This window comes from Rhinolophus sinicus, chromosome 1 (genome assembly GCF_057876585.1).
Source record: "Rhinolophus sinicus isolate RSI-liver-muscle chromosome 1, RSI-T2T, whole genome shotgun sequence".
NCBI classification, from domain to species: Eukaryota; Metazoa; Chordata; class Mammalia; order Chiroptera; family Rhinolophidae; genus Rhinolophus; species Rhinolophus sinicus.
This window is the reverse complement of record NC_142501.1, coordinates 62,144,591-62,170,808: the sequence shown is the minus strand read 5'-3', so window position 1 is coordinate 62,170,808 and position 26,218 is coordinate 62,144,591. Positions and strand designations below refer to the sequence as shown.

Genomic DNA, 26,218 nt, shown 5'->3' with positions numbered 1-26,218 from the left:
TCATAAGTGTTTGGGAGCAATGGACTATATGGACATGTCTTAAGTGTTAAGAGAGAAACGTAAGATTTATAGCACAGCACCAATTATGTAACTTAACAATGGTGTAGGATTTACAAGAGCACATATATATTAGAAAGGGAAGGGGAAGGAGAATGGGTAAGGACAGGAGCCCTGAATGGACAAGTAATCTTCCTGTGCTCTCAACTGAGGATTATGAAAAACTCAGTCCTCTAACTCCTGATGTCAAAAAAGGTTCAAAAGCGGATTCATTCATTAATCAATATTTTTTGAACTATTAGTACATGTAAGACACATTTCACATTTTCCTTTTAAGAAGCAATAAATATCTTAAGGGAAAAAGTCTGGAGTTACCAAACATGATTTTAGTGAAAGGTAAACTGTCAACTTACAGTGTCCCCCTCCCATCCCTCCATAGTGGTTGGAAACAGCAATCAAATTGTAGCGGCAAGGACCTGCATTTGGATTAATTAGGAACTCCGACATATCCAAGTCACTGTTTTAAAAAGAAATCAAGTTAGTTTTATTTTTTCCCTAAATGCAATGAATTCTATTCCTTTCCATCATATTTATCTCACTAAAGAAATTACTAAGAGCCAAATAACTTTATGAAAACAAATCATGTATATATCCTCGATATTTGAATGTTTTGGCAAAAATTTTCTTACGGGCTGAGAATTCAAAAATTCTCCACTGATTCAACAATCAGATTAATATTTTTATGTTAACACATTTAACTCTCAGTACTAGGAAAAATAGTCATCACTATCATCTTGGTCCTTTTTATTTTTTATGTTTTAAAAGTTATTTTTAGGATGATTCATTCATAGAATAAAAGAGTAGTGGGGGGGAAAAAAACTTTCCTAGAAATTTTACAATAATTTAAATATATGTAAGCCCCAATACTTACTCTACATTTTCTTGGTTTTGATAATCTATATATCCCAAATGGGCAACATTCTTGGAAATGAAACGAGTTGTTTATAATCCGTCATGCACGAAAAAGGAACAGGACCATCTTATAGCTTATCAATATTTCTGGTTATTCTTTCTGTACTTGCCTCATTAAAAAGCAATAATGATTCTAAAATTCTAATACATCTCTAATAGGTCCTAGCTTATCATTACTTCTGGTTCTTCTTGCGCTTAACATTGTCCAAATGCTACCTTCTTGAAAACTTTGAGGGCTCATAATTTTCTTAAAGAGCAAATTAACATTTTTTTGTTTCCATAATTACAAAATATTTTCAATTTTAAATTTATAAATAACAATTGGAATAAGCACTCCAAGGAATATTTTCAATATTACATCATTTCGTTCCTTCCTTCCAGTCATCTTTGTATATAAACCTGCATTCAGCATTTGTCTACTTATTAACTATATCAAAGTAAATTTGGTGCACAGACATCATGAAATATAAAAGCATACCGTTTCCCCAAAAATAAGACCTAACCGGACAATCAGTTCTAATGTGTCTTTTGGAACAAAAATTAATATAAGACCCAGTATTGTATCATATTATATCCAGTCTTATAGTAAAATAAGACTGGGTCTTTTATTAATTTTTGCTCCAAAAGATGCATTAGAGCTGTCCGGCTAGGTCTTATTTTTGGGGAAACATGGTATTATTCAATGTTCTTTTAGCAAAATAGAAGAGAATCAAGTTCTTGTTGCAAAGTATTGTGAAAAAGTCCTTCCTAGACTACATGAATGAGAATACAATATTCCTTATTAGTCCTTCTCAATTCTCAATTATGCTTAGTGAAAGCTTTAAAAAAAAGGACTACAAAAATATTGTCTCCAGACCGCTTTATAACTTTTTACGAATATGATGTCATATTCTGGGCAGTGCAATAAGAAAACTGAAGGATGACACAATAGTAGGGATGATCACACTACTGTGTTATCCTTTTAAGCAACTCCATTATTCTATTTTTATATATTTCTTAAGTCTTTTTAAAAAGCATATTTAGGAATAATTGATGATTAATGATGAAGTAAGTCCGAGGAAAAACAAAACCACTAAGGTCCCATGAGTATCCTAGATTTATAAACAGGGTCAGTGTGTTTTAAGTAATACATAATGAGTTTTATTCTATTTTTTAAAAGAGTATATTTTCTCTTTGTTCTTTGAAAAAATCTCTCAGTAGGAAGAAAAATTATTAGTGATCCCTACAAATTGTTAGAACTACTCAAAAATACACTCAAAAACTGAAACTGGGCCCAATGGTACCCGATATTTAAAAAGAGTTAGTTGTCCAATGTTTATGAAGCATAATCAAAACTTACTTGATAGGAAAATCAACTAAGGTATCCAACTTGTCTCTCATGTATCGACTGTAAGAAAATCTCTTGAGATGTACCACGAGTACTGGAGGCAGAGACCATAAGTCCAATTTCTTTGTGGCTTGCTGATGTTCTTTACAATTTGGACAATACCTAAGAATAAAGAGAAACATTTAAAGCTTGGTAGCTTGGTAGAGGTAATTAAAACAATACATATTTTGAAGGTTTGAAAAGTTCTATATTTATTCAGTGAGCAATTATCATATGCCTAATATGTACAGACTGACAGGAACTCCTGTTATTTTTATCTTCAGTACATTTTTCAAATAGATTTAACTATTATAAACTAATATGGTAAATAAGTATTCAAAGAAATGACGAGGGCTAGGTTATATCCATTACAGTATGCTAAAAAGACATGGATGTACCACAAAACTGTGCTAAAATATAGGTATTAGAAAATCTCAAAATTTCTGGGCTCTAATGGAATTAATAACACCACAGAATATATCACTGTGATTTTCCTAAAAGTTTCTCCCAAAATGGCTGCACAGCTAAAAATTCTTAAGAAAAAGTAATTAAAATTAATTATTCATAGTAAAATGGCTATTATGGGAAATACAGCAATGAGATTAGAGCTTAACATAATACTTTTAAAGACATTCTCATCTGCCTAATAGACTATTACCATATAAAGAAATGCTTATTTAAAATATCAAAGGGAATTTAGTTATTACTTTTTTAACTTGATGTAGCACATACCTCAGTATAAATCCTTAAAAAAAAAAAAAAATTAGAAAAAATTGTTTAACTTTGTTTCTTACCAGGGATCTTCAGCACCTAGCTTTTCTTTTGTTGTAAAAAGCTCAATGCAATCTTTTAATTTCACAAAGGGTTTTTTAGGAGGTTTATATTCCACACTCTCATGTTTTTCAAAATCCTAAAGAGAAGTATTTCTTGAGTTAAGAGAACAAATGAAACAAAACTCATTTTAGTGATACCATCTTACTATGAATAGTAATGAAAAACTCCTAAACTTTCTCAAAAGAACCATAAAGCTTTTTTCAGCTGCGATTTATACCATACTTCTAAATAACTCCTGTATACACACCTATAAACGATTAAAAAGTGGTAACAGAGAGCATGTTCAAAACCAACAAGCCTTTTCTAGTACATAACCAATTTCTACTGACAAAATAAATACATATGATAGAAACAGAAGAGTGTTAACAAAACAGTGTGATCAACATGGAAAAGATAAGGTAGGAATGAGCAATGACTTACCTCAGCAGCATTTTCATCAAAATATCTTTTTTTCAAATCAGGATCCCAATCCAAAGCAAGAAAAGATCTTTCTGAGGTAGGAAACATAGTTTTTCTTTAAAATTTAATACGCCACAATATTAAAACTAATGTATTTTAATGTTAAGCTATATACAAGAATAAATAAATAGCAATCTTTTCTTTTACTAGGTGAACAGGGCAAATTGCTGTTTCCAAGCCATTAAAATAGTTTAGGAGTTAAAAAAACAAAACAAAACAAAAAAACCCTTAAGCATAAGTTCAACCTCCTTTTAATAAATATTGACATGTGTTTTAGTATACTTGGAAACTAAGGCTTTTCATTTAATAGATACGTAAATGTTATTTTTCATGAGTTGAACTTTGTGGTTTTCACCTAAAAAAATAACATGCTTTGCTCAAGTTTAGTGTTGAAGCCTTTTTTCACAAATACTTACCATCTAGCCTAAGCTGCCTATCATCAAATCTTATATGCCTGGTATCATCTTTGATGTAGTTGATATCAGTATTGCCTAAATTGTTGAACTGGAATGTAAACAATCGTTTTTTGTGTCCCGTGAGTTGACCTTTGCAAGTTTCCTCAGTACATAATCCATTTTCAGAATCATTATCTCCTCCAACTGAATCTTCAGATTGACTGTTTTCATTCTCAGAGGGAAGTTCTTGATCCTGGCTGGATTCATCATCTGGCTCATCTGTTTCCATTTCACCTAATTTTAGATATTAGAAGTCTTTAAATAAAGTCAATGCTACATTTAAAAATTATTAATACTAACATTATCTTTTCTAGGCTTGCAAATATTTTTCAGTTCCTTAATCCCCATCCTTTCAACTTTTCTCTAAGGCAATAATCCAGGCGAAGAGTTTTTACAATAGGGAAGTCTTACTTGGTGAGCCTTCTTCATGTATGCCATTTGGGCCATTCCCATTAATATTTTGGTCCTTACAGCAGTGTAGGGATCCTTCAGAGTCTTCTGTTTCAGTAGATATTTTGACATATCGGCTTTAAAAAAATCAGAAATCAAGTAAGTTCAGTTCTACAAAGGTAAGAACTTAAAAAAAGTTTTCCATTCTTTCAATAAAACAAAACTTTTTAATGCAATAACAGTGGTCATTTAATAGATTCAAGAATAAATTCAGACTCAAGATACAGTTCCATAAATGCAAATGACTGACTAATCATTTATGTTATAGTTGTCTTTATAAAAAAGAAGTTAGTTTGCTCTTCTTGGGTTTTAACATAGTTATGTGTTAAAAATTTGTGGCAGATAATTTTTAGACTTAAAAATTTTTAAATAAAAGTCCTCATTTAGATAGATGATCTATATATTAGTTTTTTTAAGGCTAAGATCACTTATAGTTGTATAATGTGATCTTTATGTATAGATTATGGGACTACAATGATTAAAATAGAAAGAATACTAAATATGTCAGCTATAAAGGATAAAATGAAAGGGATAAAATGATATTCTTGATTACCTTATAATTCAAATCAAGGTTTTAGGAAGACAAAAAGGGGTTGCCTTACAATAATATCAACCATGAAAGTTTATCCTTTTAAATAAAAGTTATTAGTACGCATTCTTGAACAAGCAGAGTATATAAAGAAATGAAACATGTGACATTATGATTTCAGAGTGCAAGCATACTAAATTTTTATTGTCTTCCAACTGTCAACTTTTGTTGTAAAACAGCTAGAATTCATGTTTCCTTGGTTTGAAATAACCTCAGTAATGTTTTACATGATCAAGAAATTGGATTAGACTATGATTTTTTAAAACTGTTATCTGTCTAAACAAAGATGAGATTGAATACAGACTTATCTAATCATATTCTGATAGTACCTTGCATGTTTACTTTCATTAGCTATTTTATATTATTTTGTGAATGTAGAATTATCTGGCACTTACCACATTCTCAAAAGCAGGAGATTGTAGAGTTTATCTTCGGTATTGTTTCGTGGTATAGCCATAAGAAAAGGCTGACCAAAAAGTGAAGAACCAGTATGGTGGGTGTAACTTGAGTGTCTAAATTTTTCTCTTAGACAAACAGGAATAATCACATGCTCTGTATCTTCTGTCCTATTGATGTTAATTTCAAACCTACAAAGACAAAACTGACCATAAATTCTGAAAACTTATTTCTTTTGAATTTTTCTCAAGTAATATTTTAAACAATGAATTTTATACTTACACATAAATATCATCCCGTTCCATAATATTACTAAGGTTTTCATCCACTGCAAATATTTTGTGAAATCTATGATTGTATATATCAGTAACTATCATCTAAAAGAAAATACATTTCTATTAAGCTGGTTTTACAGCACTGCAAAACTAAACTCCACCTTACATACTTCAAACCCAGAAACATCTTACCTTATCTGCAGGTACTCCTGATAAAGCAGACAATGCTGTACAAAGATCAAGTATGTTTCCAATTTTTGGGACAACCACTTTGTACTAAAAAACAAGAAAATTGTAATGAATTTATTACTCTGCAACCAATATTCAATAGATGAAAGCCACCTCATGAGGCTGCTTCCTCACATTTACTTGGCATGTGGCTCACGGTATGGCCAATCTCACCGTTATGCTGGGGGACAATATCCATAGGCATGGTTTATCTGCACCTGCTGTTCCTTGGCTCCTCAATTCAAAGACCTCCACTTGCATTCAACTGTAGCTAACTTTGTGGACCTCGTCATCACCTGATCCACCTCCGGTATCTTACACTCTTAACAGGCTACTGTCTAACTATTCCTTTCTTTTCCTGGGAGCTCATTATTTTCTATGCTTGGCTTGCATTGAGATCTCTAGTCCTTTTAATTCTGATTCTTCCCCTCAGCCTACCAGGTTCCTGTCTTCACACCCTTCCATCCAGACCCCACATGATTCCTCACTTCAACTACTTCATTGCAAAACCTTTCGCTGTTATTCAGTTTTATTCTCGTTACACTTTCTTAGAGCTGTTCAGAAATGCTGGGGAAAACTGCCGAACTTTAAAGATTGGTGCACTACAAATTCACAGTGCTCAATCTCAACTGATCCTTCAACACCAGCCAGAAATTCTCCCATGTATCCTTTATTTACTTATTTTCTATTTCTCTCAGTAACTATTTAAAATCTTCATCATTCCTTAAGCTTCATATTTCACCATTTCTCTCTTCACTACCAGAACACCTATTTCAACCAAGAAAATTAGAGGCTACAGGATAGGAAAATCTCCAGCTTCTTTTCCCTCTACAAACTTGAGTGTAAAACATCCCTTTCTGTCTCTTACAACACATGCAAAAAGGATGAGGGGACATTCTTCCCATTCAAGTCTAACTCTAGCATCCATGCTCTGAATCCCATGCTCTTCTGCTTCCTCTGGAATCTAAACCCAGCACTTTTCCTTTATTTCATTTTACCTTGACTCGTATATAAACACTGGTATACAAGTTTCTCAAAAAACAAAACAGTCTCTCATTTCTTTCCCTCTAATAATTCCCCTCCAATTATCTCCCTTTCTGGTCTGCTTTATAAATAACCTTGATAAAAGGAATGTCTACAGTGACTATGGTAACTTCCTCACCTCCCATACACTTACGGATCCATTCTTGGCTTTTGTCTTCACCTCTTTATTTAATGTTACCAAGGTTGTCAGTGCTATCATACAACCACGTCTTTATCAGTTCTTACGTTCTTGACCTTTCCATAGCATGACTGCTGACCACACCCTCCTTTAAAATTTTCCTTCCCCTACATTATTACTTCTTATTCTTTTCTATTGCCCTGGTCACACCTTCTTCTGAGGCTCTTCTCTCATGTCCTTTAGAGTTTTATCCTTAGTTATCTTCTTGATTCCGTATGCTCTCCTTAGACTAGGTGACAATATAGCCTGGTTTGCTTTGGCCAGTCCTGGATTAGCCTGCTGTCCTGGTATAATTATTAATAACAGCCCCTTTTATTTTTAAGAGTTCAGGTGATAGATTACAAATTACAGGGTCACCCTAACCTTAAATAATCTCATCCTTCTAAGACACTCATTACCACCTTCAGAGCTCACCGCCCAATTTATATCTCAAGTACAGATCTTTTCCTCTAGTCTAGATACATAAACTCAATACCTACTGATATCTCTACCTAAATTTTCCTTACGCATCTCAACATGTCCAATACTAAATACAGATTTAGGTCATATTAGGTCAACATATCCGATACTAATACTTAAGGTTCGTCTTAAAACTTTCTTCTACATCCCATTAAAACAAATAGTACCACTGTCGCCTCAAGTTACAATCCAATGAACTTGGCTTCATTTTTGAACTCTTAAACATTTTCATTCTTATATTCAACTGTTCTTCTATCTAACTGCCATCCTGACACTAACCTTAACAGTTCAATCCCTTGTCATTTGTCATCTGAACATTGCAAAAGCCTCTCACCTGGTCTTAGGTACATCTTATCTAAGCCTTTCCGATCCAATCTTTGCATTAGCCAGTCTTTTTTCTCAAACACAAATCTGGCCAAGTGATCTCTCTACTGAATACTCCTTCATAGCTCCCATAGTCTTTCGGGTAAAATTCAAACTTTCTGTCATCAAGGTTCTTTGTGATCTAGCTCCTGCTTACCATATTATCTACTTGCAGTTTCCATATGTGGGCCATGTACTTTTTCGCCTTCAGCCCTTTGTACACGCCTCTTTCCTGATCTATAATGTTGTACTTCTAGTTTGCATGTGCTTAAAACCGAATCATTCTTCAGGATTCAACACAGGAATCATCACAAGTTTGGGTAGGTTACTCCATTTGTATACTCATACAGCATTCTGTCAGAGCACTTTCAACACTGTATGATAAGCTTCTTGAAAACAAGGACTAGGAACAACCTTTGTGTTTCCAGCACCTTATATATACAGTATGAGATTCTAATATATAATACATGTTCAATATAATTACTAATAAACTTCTATGACCTAAACCAAGTTTGGTGATGGAAAATCTCAAGTAGGCTAACTCAGCTAATCTCCCTTTCCTCTCCAGCTGGTTAAAGCATAGTGTTAACTAGGCTGTCATTTTGTATTTGCATTGTTACTCCCTCCAAGTGGGAAAAAAAAATCCCACTTCCACTGTGCTGACCATGGATTTAACCACCACAAGTTTGTATTTTTGGTCACCAAGTGGGAAAAGAGGTATATTAATGAAATTCTCATTGCTGGAAATATAATTAAAAACCCATTATAATGGAAGAACATTCAACATATATCTTATAGCTAATGTATAACCTGAATATAATATATAATCTGTAATACAGATTATATTATTGGTATGGGAAGGTACTGTAGAGAAAAAGTATCCACAATTTTTTGTTGTTGTTGTAATAAATTTTTATTCATTGTTTTATACTCTTCTCTTATTCTATTATACCCATTGGGATGTATTTGTAAAGTTACAAACTAGAGAAATAAGGGTGTAGAATAGCATTGTTACAGTTTCTCTCCATTGAAAAAACATGTTAACAGTTCAATACTTAGAAACAAGTGAATACGTGAGTATCTAAAGCATGTGATTTTAGAAATGTGAACATGTATCTCCTGGCCAAAAATAGAAGTGGGTCTTTACTGGCTCTGCTCATGGATAAGGGCAAATACCATGTTTCTCTATACAATTCTCAGAACTACCGGATGAAATACTAACATGAAGGCACCAAGTTCAATGAGTTCATGAGGGAAGCATAAAGCAGCAGCAGCAAAAACATGGCTGAAATCTGCATAACTGAGTACATAACTAGTCTCTACTAAACTTTAACTTTTAATAAAAGGACTACATTTTTATGAACACTTCATATACTATGCCCTGTTGATAGTAAACCCAAACACTTCCACTAAATGAAAGGTTAAGATCATAATTTTGTTCAAAGCACGCCTTTCACATAGACCTCATGAATACTGCTACGGGCTGAATTGTGTCCCATCAAAATCCCTGTGGTGAAGCCCTAACCACTGATGTGATCGTATTTGAATATGAGGCCTTTGGGAGGTTTAGAGGCCCCACAATGGGATCAGTGCCCTTCTAAGTAGAGACATCAGACAGTTCACAGAAGTGTGCTCTCTCACCCTGCCATGTGACGACACAGAGGAGGGGGCTGTAGACTGTAAAGCCTGCACGAGGAACCAGCCATGCACGATTATCTTAGCCTTCCAGCCTTCAGAACTGTGAGAAGAAATTTCTGTTCTTTAAACCACTTAGTCTACTGGATTTTGTTATGGCAGCCTGAGTACGAATGAAACTATTATGCTCTAACAAACTGTACTATTTGGCTGGGACCCTGAGCTAAGAATCTTTAGTAAACATTCTTCTAAAGTAGGAACCATGTCTACTTTGTTTACCAAACAAGAGCTTTACATCCAGTACATGCCCAGTACATATTTGAATGAATAACATTTTTGAACACTACTTCTGCAGTAGTACCTACAATCATGAGGGTTAGAAATACAAAGATTTAAAGTCCATATCTTCAAAGGACTCATGGTCTACAAGAGAAAAGATCAAAGTAAACCAAAGGTCATAATGATGTTTGGTAAGTGCTATAATAAATAGAATTTAGGGGAACAGAAGGTAGATGAGAAGGAACTACTTTTATTAGGGCAAGTCAAGTGTCAGAAATGGATTAATTGATTACTAAAGGAAGAAAATACAGTGTTTTGCTCCACAAAACGTAAAATAATCCAATTATAATACTAGGCAATGGAATCAAGACAGACAACTGATATTAAGGCCTAGCATAGGGCTCTTGAATAGAATAAGCAATATTTGCTACTCCATACTATTAAAAGATTGAAAATTATTTTGTCTAACTACATTTCCATTTCTCTTTGAAGTTCTTAAGATGCCGAAAAATTACACATATTTAAATTTATCACTATCTTATATCATAAATCAAAATATATTGTAGTTATTAGTTTTATTTCCAACAGCCGCTAGGAAGAAAATTATAATTAATATTAAAGAAAGTTCAGGTTGGAAAATAAACAAAATTATATTATGTTACTAATCTTTGTAAACTGTTTACCCCAACATTGTAAAATCAAACAACCTCTCATTTTTCTTTAGTAAGAAAAAAAACCTTTGAGAGTTTTGTTCTTACATGAAAAACAATATATTTTGCACATCCCTCACCCTTTCGAGTTTCCAAAAAGTTGTACTAATTTCTGAAGTATTTAGCATATGGACTCAACATTATTTTTTATAAAAATAGCAAATGCAAAGAAAATAATCACTACTTACCTGCATAGGTTTGGTAAGTGGGTCCATTCTAACTAAATAAACTTCCAAAGTACGTTCTTTTTTCATGGGCAATGGAAGTGTCAAGTAACAAAAAGGATCAAATGTTACTGAAATCTTAGCACATTCAGGACAAACTAAAGTTGATTTGAACAGGCCATGAAATATATCTACTATGATAGAATCATTTCTTTTTAAATGGTTTTCCCAGGCTTCTTCAGCAACTACCTATAAGGAAAACAGACACATATTACACAGAGATATTATGTTAATAAAACAATGGTGATAATAATATCATTAAACTTACCTTATCTGGCCTTCCATCAGCATCTTTTAATTGTATATACGGTTTTTTCCTAATTCTATTCAAATCCTCATGTAGTCCATCTAATAGGAAAGCTAGTAGTTCTTGACAGTCCTGCTGCTGGTATCCAGAGAACTGAGGTGCGAAACGTCCTACTTGTGTCTGTAAGAAAAGCAATACTATAAAATCAGTTTGAAAGACTGATTGATTTTTAAATAAATAGTCGGTTCTCATTATTCACGGATTCTATACTTGTGAATTTATCACCTTGCTAAAATACATTTAAATCCCAAATCAACTTCTGGCACTTTTACAGTCATTTGCAGATATGATAATTACATATGCGTAAATACAGAGTATTGCATATCTAACACTATTTTAAAAATCATAATAACTAATCTGTAAAATAGAAATGCTGACCTGAGGAAAGAATGAGAAGAATATATGGAAAACACTAAAGTTTTAGTGGGAAACACTGAAGACTATTAAAATTCAATTATTTCTTGGCCACTAGAAAAAATTACAAAGTTCTCATTTAGTTTCCATGTGTAAAAAGAGGTTGAATCTCACAGAGAAAACAGGAATATTTGTGTTCATATATAATTTTCCTAATGTTTGCAGTACTAAGTACTTCTTTGATGAGACTAAAGAGAAATGTTAAAGGGAAAAAGTCAGGTATCAAGAGGATATTTATGCAATTTAAAAATATCTAGCAAAATGAAACTAATCATTGGTAAGGGTTGAGAAATGGTTTGTCTGAACTAATTTGTCCAAAGTTTAGAAAGTTAAAGAAGATAAATGCACGAGTTTTCTGATGTTTTTCTATTTTTTAAGAACTAGTATATAGTTAATAAAATGTTGCCTAGTAGATGTCCTATACGAATGTCATTTAATATGTTTGTATAAAAAAATGGTTAAAAACTGCTTATTCTCTTTAAAATTTTAATGACAAACTAAAGTACCTGAGATTTTATTGATTCTAAGTAACTGCTTCAGAAATTAGAATGAACCTAAAAGTTTAAGAATTATATTGAAATGTTTAATTAATATTTAGTGTTTGTTTTGTAGACTAGTTTCATTTTAATAACTTTTCATACTTACAATGATTCTTAAAATAAACCAAACTCTTTAGAGTTCAATAACATGCCCAAATTTAAAATTTAGTCTTTCCATTTGTACAAAATGTTTTTGTAGGTTCCCCAGAGATGTACTGTATCCTAATACCTGTGAATGCTCCCTGCTGTCTCTCTATATAGTCACTTTGTACCACAGCATTGTTTCTCAACCTTTACTTCATCACTTCCTTCCCCATCCCCTGGAGCATTTTTAAGACATTTTTAAAATAGCCATCTGTCCCATCCCCCAGCCAGAAAATTAAATGCCACAGATATATTGTCTATCTGTTGATGTGCTGTGTCACTTTGAAGGGCCACGAACCATTGTAATAGCTATGATTTTTCACCCCTTGCCCAGAGAACCAAGTTTTGTTCTATTGGGGGTGATACAACCCTCATTCAAAATGTATTTACTAACCTTAAAGGCTCTTGGTGTGACGTAGCTAAATTTTCCAGACCACATTTGCTTGATCAATTCAGCATAAGATTTAGCTATTTCACCTCTCATTCCTAAGGGATTGTCAAAATTCAGTTCTTCTTGATACTTATCATTGAGGAAGTATTCAGTAAGTGGAGGTGTGTTGCTCAAACACTGCAAAGAATAAAATAAATTTTCATGTCAAAGTAACCACACATGTTAAACATGTTAAAATGAACAGAGAAACTGTACTAATAAATAACTGGTCAAATAAACACTCAAATGATGCACTCAACTATTCATTTACCAAATTTCAAATCAATTACTTATAATAAATGAAAATGCTAATATTTGTTGCTGTAAAATCTGCATTAATTTTAACCACAGCAAACTACCTGTTAACTGGGAGAGAAGCTCAGTTTTCTTTCCTTCTTTTACTTGATTGGTAGAAATTATGGATTGTCTACTCATCCCAGGCACCTGCAAATTAGCCTGAGTAGGTAAAAACTGAGATAGAGTGCAAGCACGAAATTAACTTAAAAGAGTATTTACTGTGTTCATTTTCAATTCCTTATCATGAAAGAGAAGGCTTTAAATTTTCCATTTGGTGAACCATTTTTATAGGTACAGATTAGCTGAGCCTGAGAAAACAAAGTTTTGTTATGTGAATTCTGGCTAAGCTGTGTTTTTATTCTTTAAGCTCTCCTTTAATATCATAATCCAATTTTCCTTTATGGCAAGATTAAAACTATGAATAAGTGAGTTCTCCAACCCTTTTCCTTTTTGAATGAAATAATCTAGAACTTAAAATAGCAGAAGCACAGTTTTTCCATAATACTTAAGAAGGAATAATTTTAAGTTGATAATACCATCTGTCCCATATGACAATATTACGTTATCAATTAGATGTCTAGAGTCATTAAGTAGAGTATATAATGAATGACACAGACATACAGTCATATAGGTAACTTTTTTTTTTTGCTGCAGGAAGAGATATTTGTCTTGGAGTCAAGTGAAAAAGTGCTTTAAATGCACTTTAAAAAAAGTGCATGTGAAGTAGTAGAAACCCACTCTTAGGATTTATATTAATGGAAATCAAAGTGTTTCAAACTTTGCTTACCACTCATTTAGATTAAGTTAAATAAAGTCCTGATAGCTATGAAAGGTTCAGCCTGCTGGGTTCATGCTGATAACTTGGATTCTGTAAGCTATGACTATATACCTTGTACTGTTTGGCTAAAACTCCAAAATTAAATATATTCATTTATTTGAAATAAATTATGGTGTTCTATTTTGTGGTTTCAATTATAAATCAATTTATGTTTACTCAAGTAACGATAATATCTATTTTGGAATTTTTTTATATAATAAAAATAATACTGTCCAAATTGATCGTCTAGCTGCTACGTCAAAGAAAAAGGGAAGACTATTTATAGTATCATGGAATTTGTTATGTAATTCTTAGGCAATGAAAACAGTATAAACAGTTAAAAATGTTTGGGTTGGACTATACTAGGCTTTAGAATCATTTACGTGCCATTTTCAGCAGAAAAAAATTTTATGTGAGCAGATAATAGAGGTATGTTGCAATGTAGGAGGCAATTAGGGAAAGGATACTTTTCCACCTTTCTTCTTAACTCTTTTTATATTCTCAACCTTTCATAGTGTTACATGCCTTCTGAGTTTCATTTTCTCTTTTCTTTTTGATTGGCCTTTTACTTATAAACCCAGCACTGGAATAGAGCCAGGAAACCCAGAGTACAACATGGCTATACAGGGTATAAATGCCATCACTTAGTAGTATCATCTCATTTAGTATAGTGTCACCACTAAATAGTCAATGAGGCAAAGGAGAGGTAGCACAGCATTTCCAACAATGATCAATTAGTTTGCAAATCCTTGTATTTGATCAGTTCAGGGTTATACTAAGAATGGCTGTAACATAGTTATACAAAGAACCCAATTTATGGCTTTACCAAACACCTCAAAGAACCAAGCTGTGCAAACATAATTCTTGAATTTTATTTTTACACGATTTTTCACATGTATCCTTATCTTGCAAGGAGCTTCCAAATATAATTGAAATTTTTTAAGATTTCCAATAGCATCCAGAGTGATCTTTCTAAAATTTGCACCTAATCCTGTTCCTTGTTATAAATCCTTTAATAGTAATTACAGATTAAAATCTCAGATCTTTAGATGGGTCTATGTTTTGCCCACTTATGTAGCTTCATCTCTTGTTAATACTTTTTTTTAACTCCATCCCAGCCTTACTTGATTTGTGGTTCCTTGACTTCCATGCATTCTCTCTCCATAAGTTTGCAACATTACTCCATTTTCATAAAATATACCCTTTTTGCCTTACTTTTAACTAAACCATCAAGATTCAGGTATCCTGTCTGGGAACCCTTCCTAGACTCCCTTACAGTGTTTCATCTTGTACATTTCCATATTGCTTAATGCTCATGTTTTGCTACATCACTTATTTTATAATATACTGTAACTTTAGTTTTTAGTTTGTCTGTCTTGCTTAATGGACTGAGACCCTCATGAAAGCAGGAACTGTGGTATCTTTATGTTTATATCTCCAGTACAGAGCACCTACATTACTTGGCACTTAGCATGTGAACAATAAATATATGCTTAATAAAAAAGATTTTGCTTATATTTACTAACATATTCATCCTCTTGGTTTTTTTACTCTTTTCTTTCAACGTTTTGCAGAGTACTTAAATTTTATTATTTATTTATTTAAAAAATTTCCCAATTGCAGTTGACATTCAATATTATTTTACATTAGTTTCAGGTGTACAGCATAGCGGTTAGACATTTATATAATTTATAAAGTAATCCCCCCAATAAGTCTATTACTCAACTGACACCATACATAGTTATTACAATACTACTGACCATATTCCCTATGCTGTACTTTACATCTTCATGACTACTTAAAATTTTTTGAATGAAATATTACTGTGGCAAAAATATATTTGCTTGTAATAAACAATACCAAAAGTTTCTTCAAGCACTTCAACCTGAATACTAAACCAAAGAAGAACACCTATTAAAAAATCGTCCCCCCTTTTGTTTGACTGTCATTCAATCCACTACCTGTTCTGTAGTGGGTCACTGCTTGGATTTTTGTTATAAGTCACTGACACACAGAACAGTGCTGATTTTCATAGTGACACATCCCCGTTTATAAATGATTATAGTTCAATGTTAACAAACCAAACAACAAAACACAAATAGTTTTAATGATAAGAAACCGTCTGTAAAGATACCATAACCAATATATTTTGAGATAAGTCTTATATTTAAATTTAAAACATTAAGTCTTACATGGCCCCAAAAAACATTATTTGTTGAAGATGTTTTAAGAAACTCACAAACTACATTTTCTAAAACTTTGTACAAACACATACAAATACAGAAATTCAATAGCCAGTTGATTGTTCTACTAATGCAGAGATCATAATAGTTTAAAAACTAAACTGATGCCAGACTTTTCTTCATCTTGAAAATATCATACTCTTCTCCCTCACCTTGAAAACAACATTATTCTAGGAGTCTTAATATAGTATAAAGACCAGTTAAAATATTAAAAGTCCTCTTATAACTTCTGATAAAAATTTCAAGGCATAATTGGAATAGAGGTAAAACCACTAAAATATTTCCATGCCCCAGGTGGTATCAGCATTGAATGCCAACATTCTTGTAGAAGAAAGAAAGCAGTTTCTTAAAATTGGTCATGAGGTTTGAGTTGTAATTTATGCAAGTCATTATTCAATATTTTAACATGAACATCTTTGACAATTACAAGAAAACTGTATATGTGGATTGGTGCCACTAAATATAAGGTTTTAAAAAATATAGTTTTCATTAGTTCAAATAATAAAAATCATAACCAGAGTTCTGAAGCATCTCTCTCAGAGATTCTTCTGCTTTTAGAAGATAGTATCATTTTCCTATCTGATTAGGATTGTTTCAAAGCATTTTCTTTTTAAAGATATATATATAGTAAAAGTCATATATGTGTAGACATAGGAAGTTGCCTTTTTAACCTGTAAGATACTTAACTGAGTGATATACTATGAACCAGAGATCACATACAACGTGTTGTGCCTATGTAGATATATCTCTTACTCTCAATGTTTCCTAAACTGTAAAACAGAACAAAACTCATCCTATTTTAATACATGGTTTTTCTTATCAAAAACTAAGAATATATATGAATGTATCATAAAAGAAATAATATAAACAGTATTAGTATGTTATTTTTGTGGCTACTTAATAAATTTTGTGACACTCTACCAGTCATGTGCCATTTTGAGCTTCACCTCTGTTAATTCATTTGATTTCAACTGTTGACATTAACAAATGCTAACACTTCAGTATTTCATGGAGCATTAGCTCCTACAACTCATCACAAAAAATGAGGTCCAAATATGAAGTAAAGTGACTGATCATAAAACACCTATCTTAAGCCACATTTTGTTTATATCATAATTGTGCCTAGAGTTGGTCCTAAAATTGGGTAAAATTTTGTCAAATATCATGTTAAAAATAAAGCAACACTCAGACTGAAGAAAAAGATTCTATACGGGTGGTTTCAATTCTCAACGCAAAAGAGAAGAAGTGAAAAACTTATATTAATGAACAGTCAAATGCACTCTTAACTAGGCTAAATATTTCTATGTTTAAATCCCTAGGTAAGTTAATAGTGTGCAAAATGGACAAGAGCATTTGAAGATCTAAGAATTAAATAACTAAATTTCATATTTATTGTACAGTAGACTTTTGGCATTCATTAATTTAGCCTTAGTGGTATGATTAGTTGCCTAACTGGAAGGTTCAAGACATAAGCTGGTATGAAAAGTTGTTGATCCATAAGGAATGATGAGAATGGCTGGTGTATGTGCAAGCCAATCATTTTGTGAGTAGACATGACTGCTAAGTATCTATTCCTCAAAGTGGTTTTGTGGTTCTCTACTTGTGCTTACTTATGCATTTAAAATTGGAAACTACAAGAAATAAGAGTACTCTTGAATGTAAATTTGAATTAGGACTCTTAAGACATATTTCTTAGTTTATAACGTATTAAGATTGATGCTTCTCATGTACTCTTCCCCTTCGTAGAATATTCTTCCCCTATAAGAAATTCCTACTTGTTCTTTAACACTCATCTCAGTATCTTTTACAAATGTTACATCTTCCTTAGCACCTCTAGGAGGAACCAATATTCCCTTCCTCTCGGCTGACTTTATACCTGGAACTCACTTATACTGAACTTATCTTGAGAGCAGAGTCCATGTCCTATTCACCTTTGTACCTTAGGATCTAGCACAGTGCCTGGCACATACCTCAATAAAGGTGTGTTGAATGAATCAAAACTTGTACGGTAGAGAGATTGGAAGAAGTCCTTAGACTGAGAGCAGAGGAAAAACACTTGGCTAAAGAAATCTGAATTGCAGCCTACAACATAACTATAACCTATTAAAAGTTCTACAAGTCAAAGATGAAAGTCTAAATAACGCTGAAAGAGGCTTTCGTAATGAAGGAAAATAACTATTGTGAATTCCCCAACAACGAGCAAGAAATCCACGTAAGTAAAAGATATGTGAAGGAAAAACAGTTGGAAAGATATTTTTAGGACGACTCTCTTCCCGATTTTCAACCTGGAACCAGACATAAAAATTCTAAAGAGAGTTCTTCTAAATAATCAAATGTCTCACCCAGTGGACATTCTCTATGGTTCAGTGTATAGAGACCTTTAGTCACTGCCACCATGCAGAACTATTTTAAAAAAGAATGCATATACCATTACACTATTTTGTAAAGTATTAATATTCTATGAAAAACTCATTATAAATTTTAATCCTTAATCCAACATCTTAAAATTGGATTATATAAAATATTATTTTCTTTCATTATTTAATTACTTGGAAAGACTACAATGCTTTGCACATAACTTTTCCTTATATACACATGCACAAATCCTATTGCTCTTACATTACTTTCAAAAAGTTCTATGAAATATGTTCTCATCAATAAAATTGATGTTTTCAGAGCTCTCTGAGAAACTATAAGTGACTCATGTGAGACTCAATTTTGTATTTCACTATAAACTACAGTTTTTTTTAATTGACAAAGTAAAGTAAGGTTCTACTATATTACCATATCTCAAGTCTGTAATCAACATATTTTTAGGAAATGAATAATTAATAGCCATCCCAATAATTTGTAATGAATCTGGAATTTCCCCAGTACCTGGAAAATAGCCAAAGTAATCCCCTTCAAAAAGAGAAAGTTGTCTTTTGTAATGCTGAATATGAACCACTCCCTTTCTGTTCAGGTGCTCCAGAAGCCCAATTTTCAAGTGATCATGTATGCTCACTATTTTAGTAAACCGGTAACTAGAACAGGAAAGAAAACAAACTTAATTTTTGATTACCTAAAGCCTTTGAGTTGCGTAACTCATTCTGTAACTGATCAAAATGTAATGCCACTCTTAACCATTTAAAAAAGTAGCTAAACCTTCAAACTGACCAATACTAAAAATAAAAACCCAATCTAAAATGAGGAAACCATTTTATTATGATTAAAAAATTTAAAAAACCTGAAGTAATCTATGGTCAAAGTAATCTTAGAATACCCCCAAATTATTTTTTATGGATTTTAAGATTAGATGGATAAAGAATTTTCAAATTTGCCATGTTACTGTTGTTTTTCAATTTGTTATGACAACAGTATAAACATTCTAAAAAGGTACTGTATAATTCTGAAGCATTCTATTAATACTGTTACTGGCTATAGTTCTGTAAATAAATGAGATAGGAAACTGTGATGTAGACTTTTCACAGTGAAGAACTACAAATATAAGCCTACCCCTTAACCAAGTAGATTTAAAGCAAACAGAACTATAGCTCTATTCTGCTATTTTGCATTGCCATGCTCTCCTCAAGCTTTCTTTAAAGAAAAGAATTCATATAAGAAAAATATAAGTGGATATAACTTTCTTTTTATTTATTTAGTTTAAAAAAACTTACTTTAACTATGTCCCCGCCCTCCACGCCCACCCCCGTCCCGTCCAATCCCAAATAGTCAGTAGAGAACTGGCATAAACTCTACTTAAAATATTGAAATTTTAAATAAAGCAGTTTTAAAGGGAGCATTTTTGAACTGGACATGGATGTTGTTCTAACATTTTAACATTTATCAATCTGATTACTATGCTTAAGGCATGAATAAAATTAAACTTTATTTAAAGTCCCTGCTGTCACCCTTTCCTTCAAATTCTATGGAATTTCTTCTTTACACACTACTTGAACTCAGTGAAGAATTATTATGAAAGCTCTGGGAAGTATGAGAACTAATGGGAAACATTCTGTTGGTTAGCAAAGAAATGCCAATGCTTTCCCTGCCTCATCTACAGGAATGAGGAAGGAGAATTCTAAGGTTGTCAAAAAGTTACCCTGTTACTTGAAGTGAGTAAATCCTGTAACTCAATATATCAGTGCTAAAAAAGCCATGATTATGTAAAGACCATTGGTTTTCATCTTAAAAGCTAAAAGTAGAAATTGAAGAGAAGATCCCTTGCAATATAGATAAATTTGAAAGCTTCTGTGATAATGAGTACACCAGCAACAATGCTATGAAGTTTCTGATATGAGGTTTTAAAACTACTAGACTATAACAGCAATGGTCTACTTTCCTTTTTTTTTTTTTTTTTTTTTTTTTAGTAACAGGCTATTTAATGAGTGATTTTATGTTTAGGTATTTTCTTTATGGGAAGCATGCTAAAACCAAATGGTTCTAATAACACTAATAAACATTAATGTAAGTTATATTTAAAGAACTAAAGCTTATGAATTCAATTTTAAAGTTTAGTATCATCTTCTACCCAATTAATAATTCAAAACTGGCTCACAATGAAATGAATGCCAATATTGTAGGCAAGCAAGATAGTCAAAGGATTTAAGAAAAAAAAACAATGGTTCTTTAAAATTCTGTGTGTGTTCAGTCCCTTGCAATTAATATCCAGCAAAGAAACATTTGGAATAAATGAGTATGTAGAATTGTGTAATTTGTTGATGTTTAAGTTCTGCAAAGGCATATAGGAAGAAACAGCAGAAAAAATTTTTTTTAGCTTAACTGACTTATTAAGAGAAACTACCAAGTCACATATGTCTCTGTATCATTTCATTACACTAGGCCCATAATCTAATAAGTACTTAAGCTAAACTGAAATAGAAATTTAAAGATCATGTGATAGCATGAACCATGAAGGCTTCTGATTATTTTCACAATCAAAAAGAAATTTAAATTTGTCTAAATAATCAAATATTTATTAAGAACAGAGAAGATCGATATTTTAAGTCTCTAGAAGTATAGAAATAATGTTCTAAAATATGTTTTTCGTATCACATACTGAAATCACTCAGGAATTATACGCATGGTAGTGGGGTATATGCATACTCTGTGAAACTGTGATTAACATGGCAATCCAATCCAAGTCCTATAGATCAGTTACATTGGTGGAACATACACTGTAGTATTTCATGGACGGTATGAATATTGGTCAGTGTCTGACCCCTCAGTTGCATGCATGAGTGCACACACACACACACACACACACACACACACACACACACAATGTGCTATGATTCTTTTTAAAACTATTATGCTCTTCTGGAGTTTAAATAGCTCCAGAAATACTATTAATCTGGTACAGGTCAAGTTTAAACATTTCTGGTAAATTTTTCTAATGCTGTATTTCTCAAACCATCTGTGTGGAAGGGCTAATTTTTTTTTTTTTTTCCCAAATCGTCATAGATACCTTTGTAAAATACAATAAAAATGAACCACTAGAAAATTAAACAAAATAACAATAACAAAGCAAAGCCCTATTTTTTTATTATTAGATTTAATACATGTAAAATTATCCTGTCAAAGTGCTATAAAAGTTTTGGATCACTTACATTTAATTTCCATACTTGCTTTATTGTTCACCAGCACTGTCTCATCCATAGACACACAGTGAGAAACACTGTCCTAATATATTTACTAGTATCTGACATTATACCAAACATTGGGGATATAAAAGAAAACCATGAATCTTTCACGAATCTCACTGTGTAGTAGGTTATTTGTCCAGAAGCAAATGAGAGAAAAAAGGGTGGACTGGGAGAGAGGTATGAAAAAAGCAACTAGTGAAGAGTAACAGTATACACAAAAAGGTTTAAAACTTAATGAATTCCAAGAACCTTTAGTTATCTACCTACTAAAGAGATAGATAGGGTCCAGTTTGGGTTTTATTCTTTAGATGAAGGGAAAGAGTTTTAAGCAAGGGGGTAACATAATCATATTTGCATTTTAAAACAATGAATCTGGAAGCAGTATACTAAATGGAACTGGAAGAGGATAAATGATAGAACGAAGAGATGAATTCAAGAGATATTTCAATAGTTCACATAAAAGATGCTCAAGTATTGAAACAGTGTTCTGTCAGGAGAGGATAAAATAGATGTGACATTTAAGAGGCAGTAGGATGAACAGGACTTGGGTTACTGGGTGGATGGTTGGAGCTACAAGAGTATAAGAAATAAAAGTATCAAGTTTTGGGTGAAATACAGAGGGTGCCAAAAATATATATACACACTTTAAGAAAGGAAAACTGCATTAAAACTGTAATACTCAATATGTAACGATAACAAAAGATGAATACAAGTCACATTTGACTCCTGCAATTACAAGAGGTGCTCAAAGTGGTTACCATCAGCGTCCAGACACTTCTGATTATGGTGAACTACTGCTTGAGCAACGTTGACCAAAGTTTCTACTTGTATACATGTTTTTGGCACCCGTGGTATGTTTAGTCTTAGTAGACATTTTGAGTTTGAGTTATCTGTAATATTAACTAGGCAGGAATGTCTAGCTAATAGTTATATATTGGAGGGAAAATTATGGTTGAGATAGATTTGGCATTTGTTAGTAAAGAGTGGATGTCAACTTCTCAAAGGTAAAGGACCTAGGCAAACCGGAGGTCAAGAGTGACCTTATCAAAAGCAATTTCTGTGGGGTGGTATGACAGTCACAGTGATAATAAAAGCAGTTGATAGTTACTCCTTACTATGTGCCAAGCATTTCTTAAGCATTTTATTTTCATTTGACAGCTGAAGAAACTAAGAACCTTTTAATCCATAGTCACACAACTTGTAAGTGGCAGAACAAGGATTTGAATCCAAGCAGTCAGGTTCCAAAATTCATGCTTTTAACTACTATGCTATGCTGAAGAGATGAGGACTACTGAATAGGAGATGAGAAAGCAGGGAGAAAGCATACCACTCTTTTCAAGGTCAAGGCTCTTCTTTACTCCATACCCCACCTCAGTTAAAAAAAAAAAAAAAAAGACTTGACTATGTATATATGTTAAAAGGAAAACAGTGAAGAGGTGAATTTAAAGGTACAGAACAAACAGGAGACAATGGAACAAGTCTAAGGGAAGGTAATAGAGGTCCCAGGAAGTTGATAGTATAATCATGATGAGAGATACTTTAGGTATGATATTTAATGAATATAAGAGGAATCTTAAAGTATATCTATCTTACTATTAAAAATTTCCTTATAAACAATTAGTAACACTTTTCAAAAATAGTTACTGAAAGATTTTTCCTGGCAGAGTATATAACGCATAGAAAAGCCCTGGGCAATTACTGAAGAATTATTCAGAATACTTGAATTATATACCAATTCTTAAAATACAAACACACATACATACACACACGCACACGCACACACACATTCATGTACATATAATGAATATATGTATGTGTATGTATATTAATGTGTGTTAATAATTGTTTATAGTCAAAGCAAAATCTCTCCATATGAAGGCTAGAAACAGATTTTTAATTATACGTGAGACATGATTATAAAGCAGAGAATGATTTTCCGGTAAACCCTTCAAATTCAAATGACCATCCTCTGATGTGATTACCTTAGGAGGCTGTATGTCTGTTCCATTGGTATTGTTGTGGTTAAAAACATTTTAGGTACTTCTCTTTTTAGAGCTGGCATACATATGAAAAGGCATCAATATCTAGCACACAGGAGGTGTGTATTGAGTGTTTAAACAGTTTTTTTTGTTATGGTAAAATAGATTCCTGATGTAGGATTTATGTGGTGGAAAAATGTGGGGAAGTAGCATGAGCAATAATGTTATAGTTGTATCTCTGGTAATTCATTGCTGTTTTTATGACCACATGAACAAAACGTAAGTCACAATGAACAATGCACTCTAGCAAATGAAATCAAGACCCAATTCAAATGTCACCTCTTTGATGAAACCTCACTTATTTCCCAATGGTTCTCTTCTCTACTTCTAGAAGATAGGCACCATCTTTTTCAACTCTGTACCAACAATGCTCGGCACAGAGTAGATACTCAGTGAATGTTTGTTGGATTAGCTAAATAAATTAGCCCAATAAAAAAAGGAAAACTAGTTTAGTTGCTTGTAATTCCTTTGTCCCTTTTTCTCTCCAATTCTAGATAAACCCAATTATTTATTGTATAGCTCAGTCATCTATTTTATACACCATGCAGCTGAACATTGCTAGAGAAAAATCTCAAGTGAATAAACTAATATTCTGAATTGATCTTCAACCTCAAATGAGATCTCAATACAGTGAAGGAATCTTACTCTTTCATTCTTAGCTATTGATCTGGTCTCGTATTTTTAGGATAATGGAAGTTACCACAAAATCTAGAAACTACTTGCATCTATAATTCCTTTCTTTTTCCCTGTTGCAACAGTAGTGTCTTTCCTCCATTCAGATGTTTATTGTGAGGCTTAGTCCTGGGACCTGCTTTTCATAGATGCCGTCATTTAGATGCAATCATTTCCGATTTTAAATACGACCTACAATAGCCATGTTTCTATTTCTAACCTAGGCCTCTGGTTTGTATTTTATAGAAGAATATCAACCTGCCTATGATATATCTACTTGGATGTTTCATGGCCATCACATACTGTATATGCCAAAAATTAACTCACAGTCTTCTCCCTACCCCAAATCTACTCTTATTGTGTCCTTCCTCTTACCACTCTGGTTTCATTAAATGCTTATTATGATGTACAAGCCAGAAACTAGACACACACTTGCGATCTCCTTCACTTTTCATTAATTTGAGTGCCTTCTACACGCCAGATACTGTCCTAGGTAATGGGGCTATCGCTGTGACTAAAACAAAGCCCCTGAGCTCATGGAGTGTGTGTGTGAGTGTGTGTTTGAAGTAGGGGGAGGCAGATAGACAAAAATCCAAATTACATACTCGCATAAGTCGTGATGGATGTATCAAATGTTGGGCGGGCCGTTACTATTATATATTGGGTGAGTGGGGAAGGATCTGAGTCATAATAGAAACCTAAAGGAAGCAGGAGAACAAGGACATCACTATTTGGAGGAAGAACATTCCAGGTATACAAAATTGAAAGTTCAGAGACCCTGTGTCAGGAACATTCTTGGCAAGAGGCTAGTGAGGATGGAGCAAAGTGAACATGGGGAAAAGTAGCAGGAAATAAATAGCAGGGGCCGGAATCATAGAGAGCCTTATATTCTTTTTTCAGGACTTTAGCTTTTGTAGAGTGAAATGAGAAGTCATTTAGTGTTATAGACAAAGAGTACAGGAAATGCCTTAGGTTGGAAAAGAATCACTCTTTTTAGGACAGACCATAATGGTTAGGGGTATAAGCAGAGAAATCAGCTAGGAGATAAGTGCAGTAAACCAGATGAGGTAGCCTGGGACCTTCAATGTCTTTGTCATACATTAATATCTAAATTCCCCCTACATGATCTGCCTTTCTGCCTACTTCTTCAAACTCACTTTATACCACTCGCCTTCAAGTATTATTCCACAGGTTACTCACCTTTCGGTTCCTCAAACTTGCCCATCTTAGAGGCTTTGCACATGTTGCTCTATCTACTTCAACTCTCACCTGCCTAACTTAACTCATAACAATTCTTTGGTCATTGCTCAAATGTTATTTCTGGAGAATAAGACATCCAGTATAAATTAAGTACTCTCTAAGCTCCTGTTACTTATTCACAGCACTCTGTTTTTTTCTCTTCATACTTTTAATTCACGATTTATTTAACGTTTATCTTCTCAACTAGACTACACTCCATGGGAAAAGATACTATTTTGTTCACCATGGTATAATTAATGCCTTTCAGAGTGAACGGCACTTAGTAGGCCCTTAATAAACATTTGCTAAGTGAATGGATGACTTCATAAGTATATCTTATTTGAAAAAAATATTACCCAGCTTGATCACCAACAGTATTCTGAAGATAATGCTCTGAAAAACTTCAGGCTTTTGAAAATCAACTTCATCACCGAAGGAAGAGAAATATCCATCAGTGATATTCAGAAGAATAAAAGCAATTGCAAAAGGAGTTCTTGAATTGTTTTGAACACTCTTACCAACAAATGAGTAAGTGTGTAT

The 26,218-nt window shown here is 32.9% G+C and overlaps 1 protein-coding gene across 6 annotated transcripts in view; it reads right to left on the bottom strand.

The window, feature by feature from the left end:
• Positions 1 to 26,218, bottom strand: part of USP15 (ubiquitin specific peptidase 15) — a 114,150-nt gene that overhangs the window by 7,272 nt on the left and 80,660 nt on the right. For 5 of the 6 annotated variants that reach the window (XM_019732414.3, XM_019732415.3, XM_088800381.1 and 2 more), the window contains 12 exons: positions 12,712 to 12,885; positions 11,182 to 11,340; positions 10,878 to 11,102; positions 5,986 to 6,069; positions 5,801 to 5,895; positions 5,518 to 5,709; positions 4,495 to 4,610; positions 4,045 to 4,317; positions 3,590 to 3,660; positions 3,130 to 3,245; positions 2,309 to 2,458; positions 411 to 514 (listed from right to left, as the gene is read on the bottom strand). In XM_019732414.3, the coding sequence (XP_019587973.1) occupies positions 411 to 514; positions 2,309 to 2,458; positions 3,130 to 3,245; positions 3,590 to 3,660; positions 4,045 to 4,317; positions 4,495 to 4,610; positions 5,518 to 5,709; positions 5,801 to 5,895; positions 5,986 to 6,069; positions 10,878 to 11,102; positions 11,182 to 11,340; positions 12,712 to 12,885 (1,759 nt within the window). Of the gene's footprint in view, positions 1 to 410; positions 515 to 2,308; positions 2,459 to 3,129; positions 3,246 to 3,589; positions 3,661 to 4,044; positions 4,318 to 4,494; positions 4,611 to 5,517; positions 5,710 to 5,800; positions 5,896 to 5,985; positions 6,070 to 10,877; positions 11,103 to 11,181; positions 11,341 to 12,711; positions 12,886 to 18,981; positions 19,112 to 26,218 lie in introns of those variants that run through there. The other variant, XM_074325467.2, reaches the window with a different exon arrangement.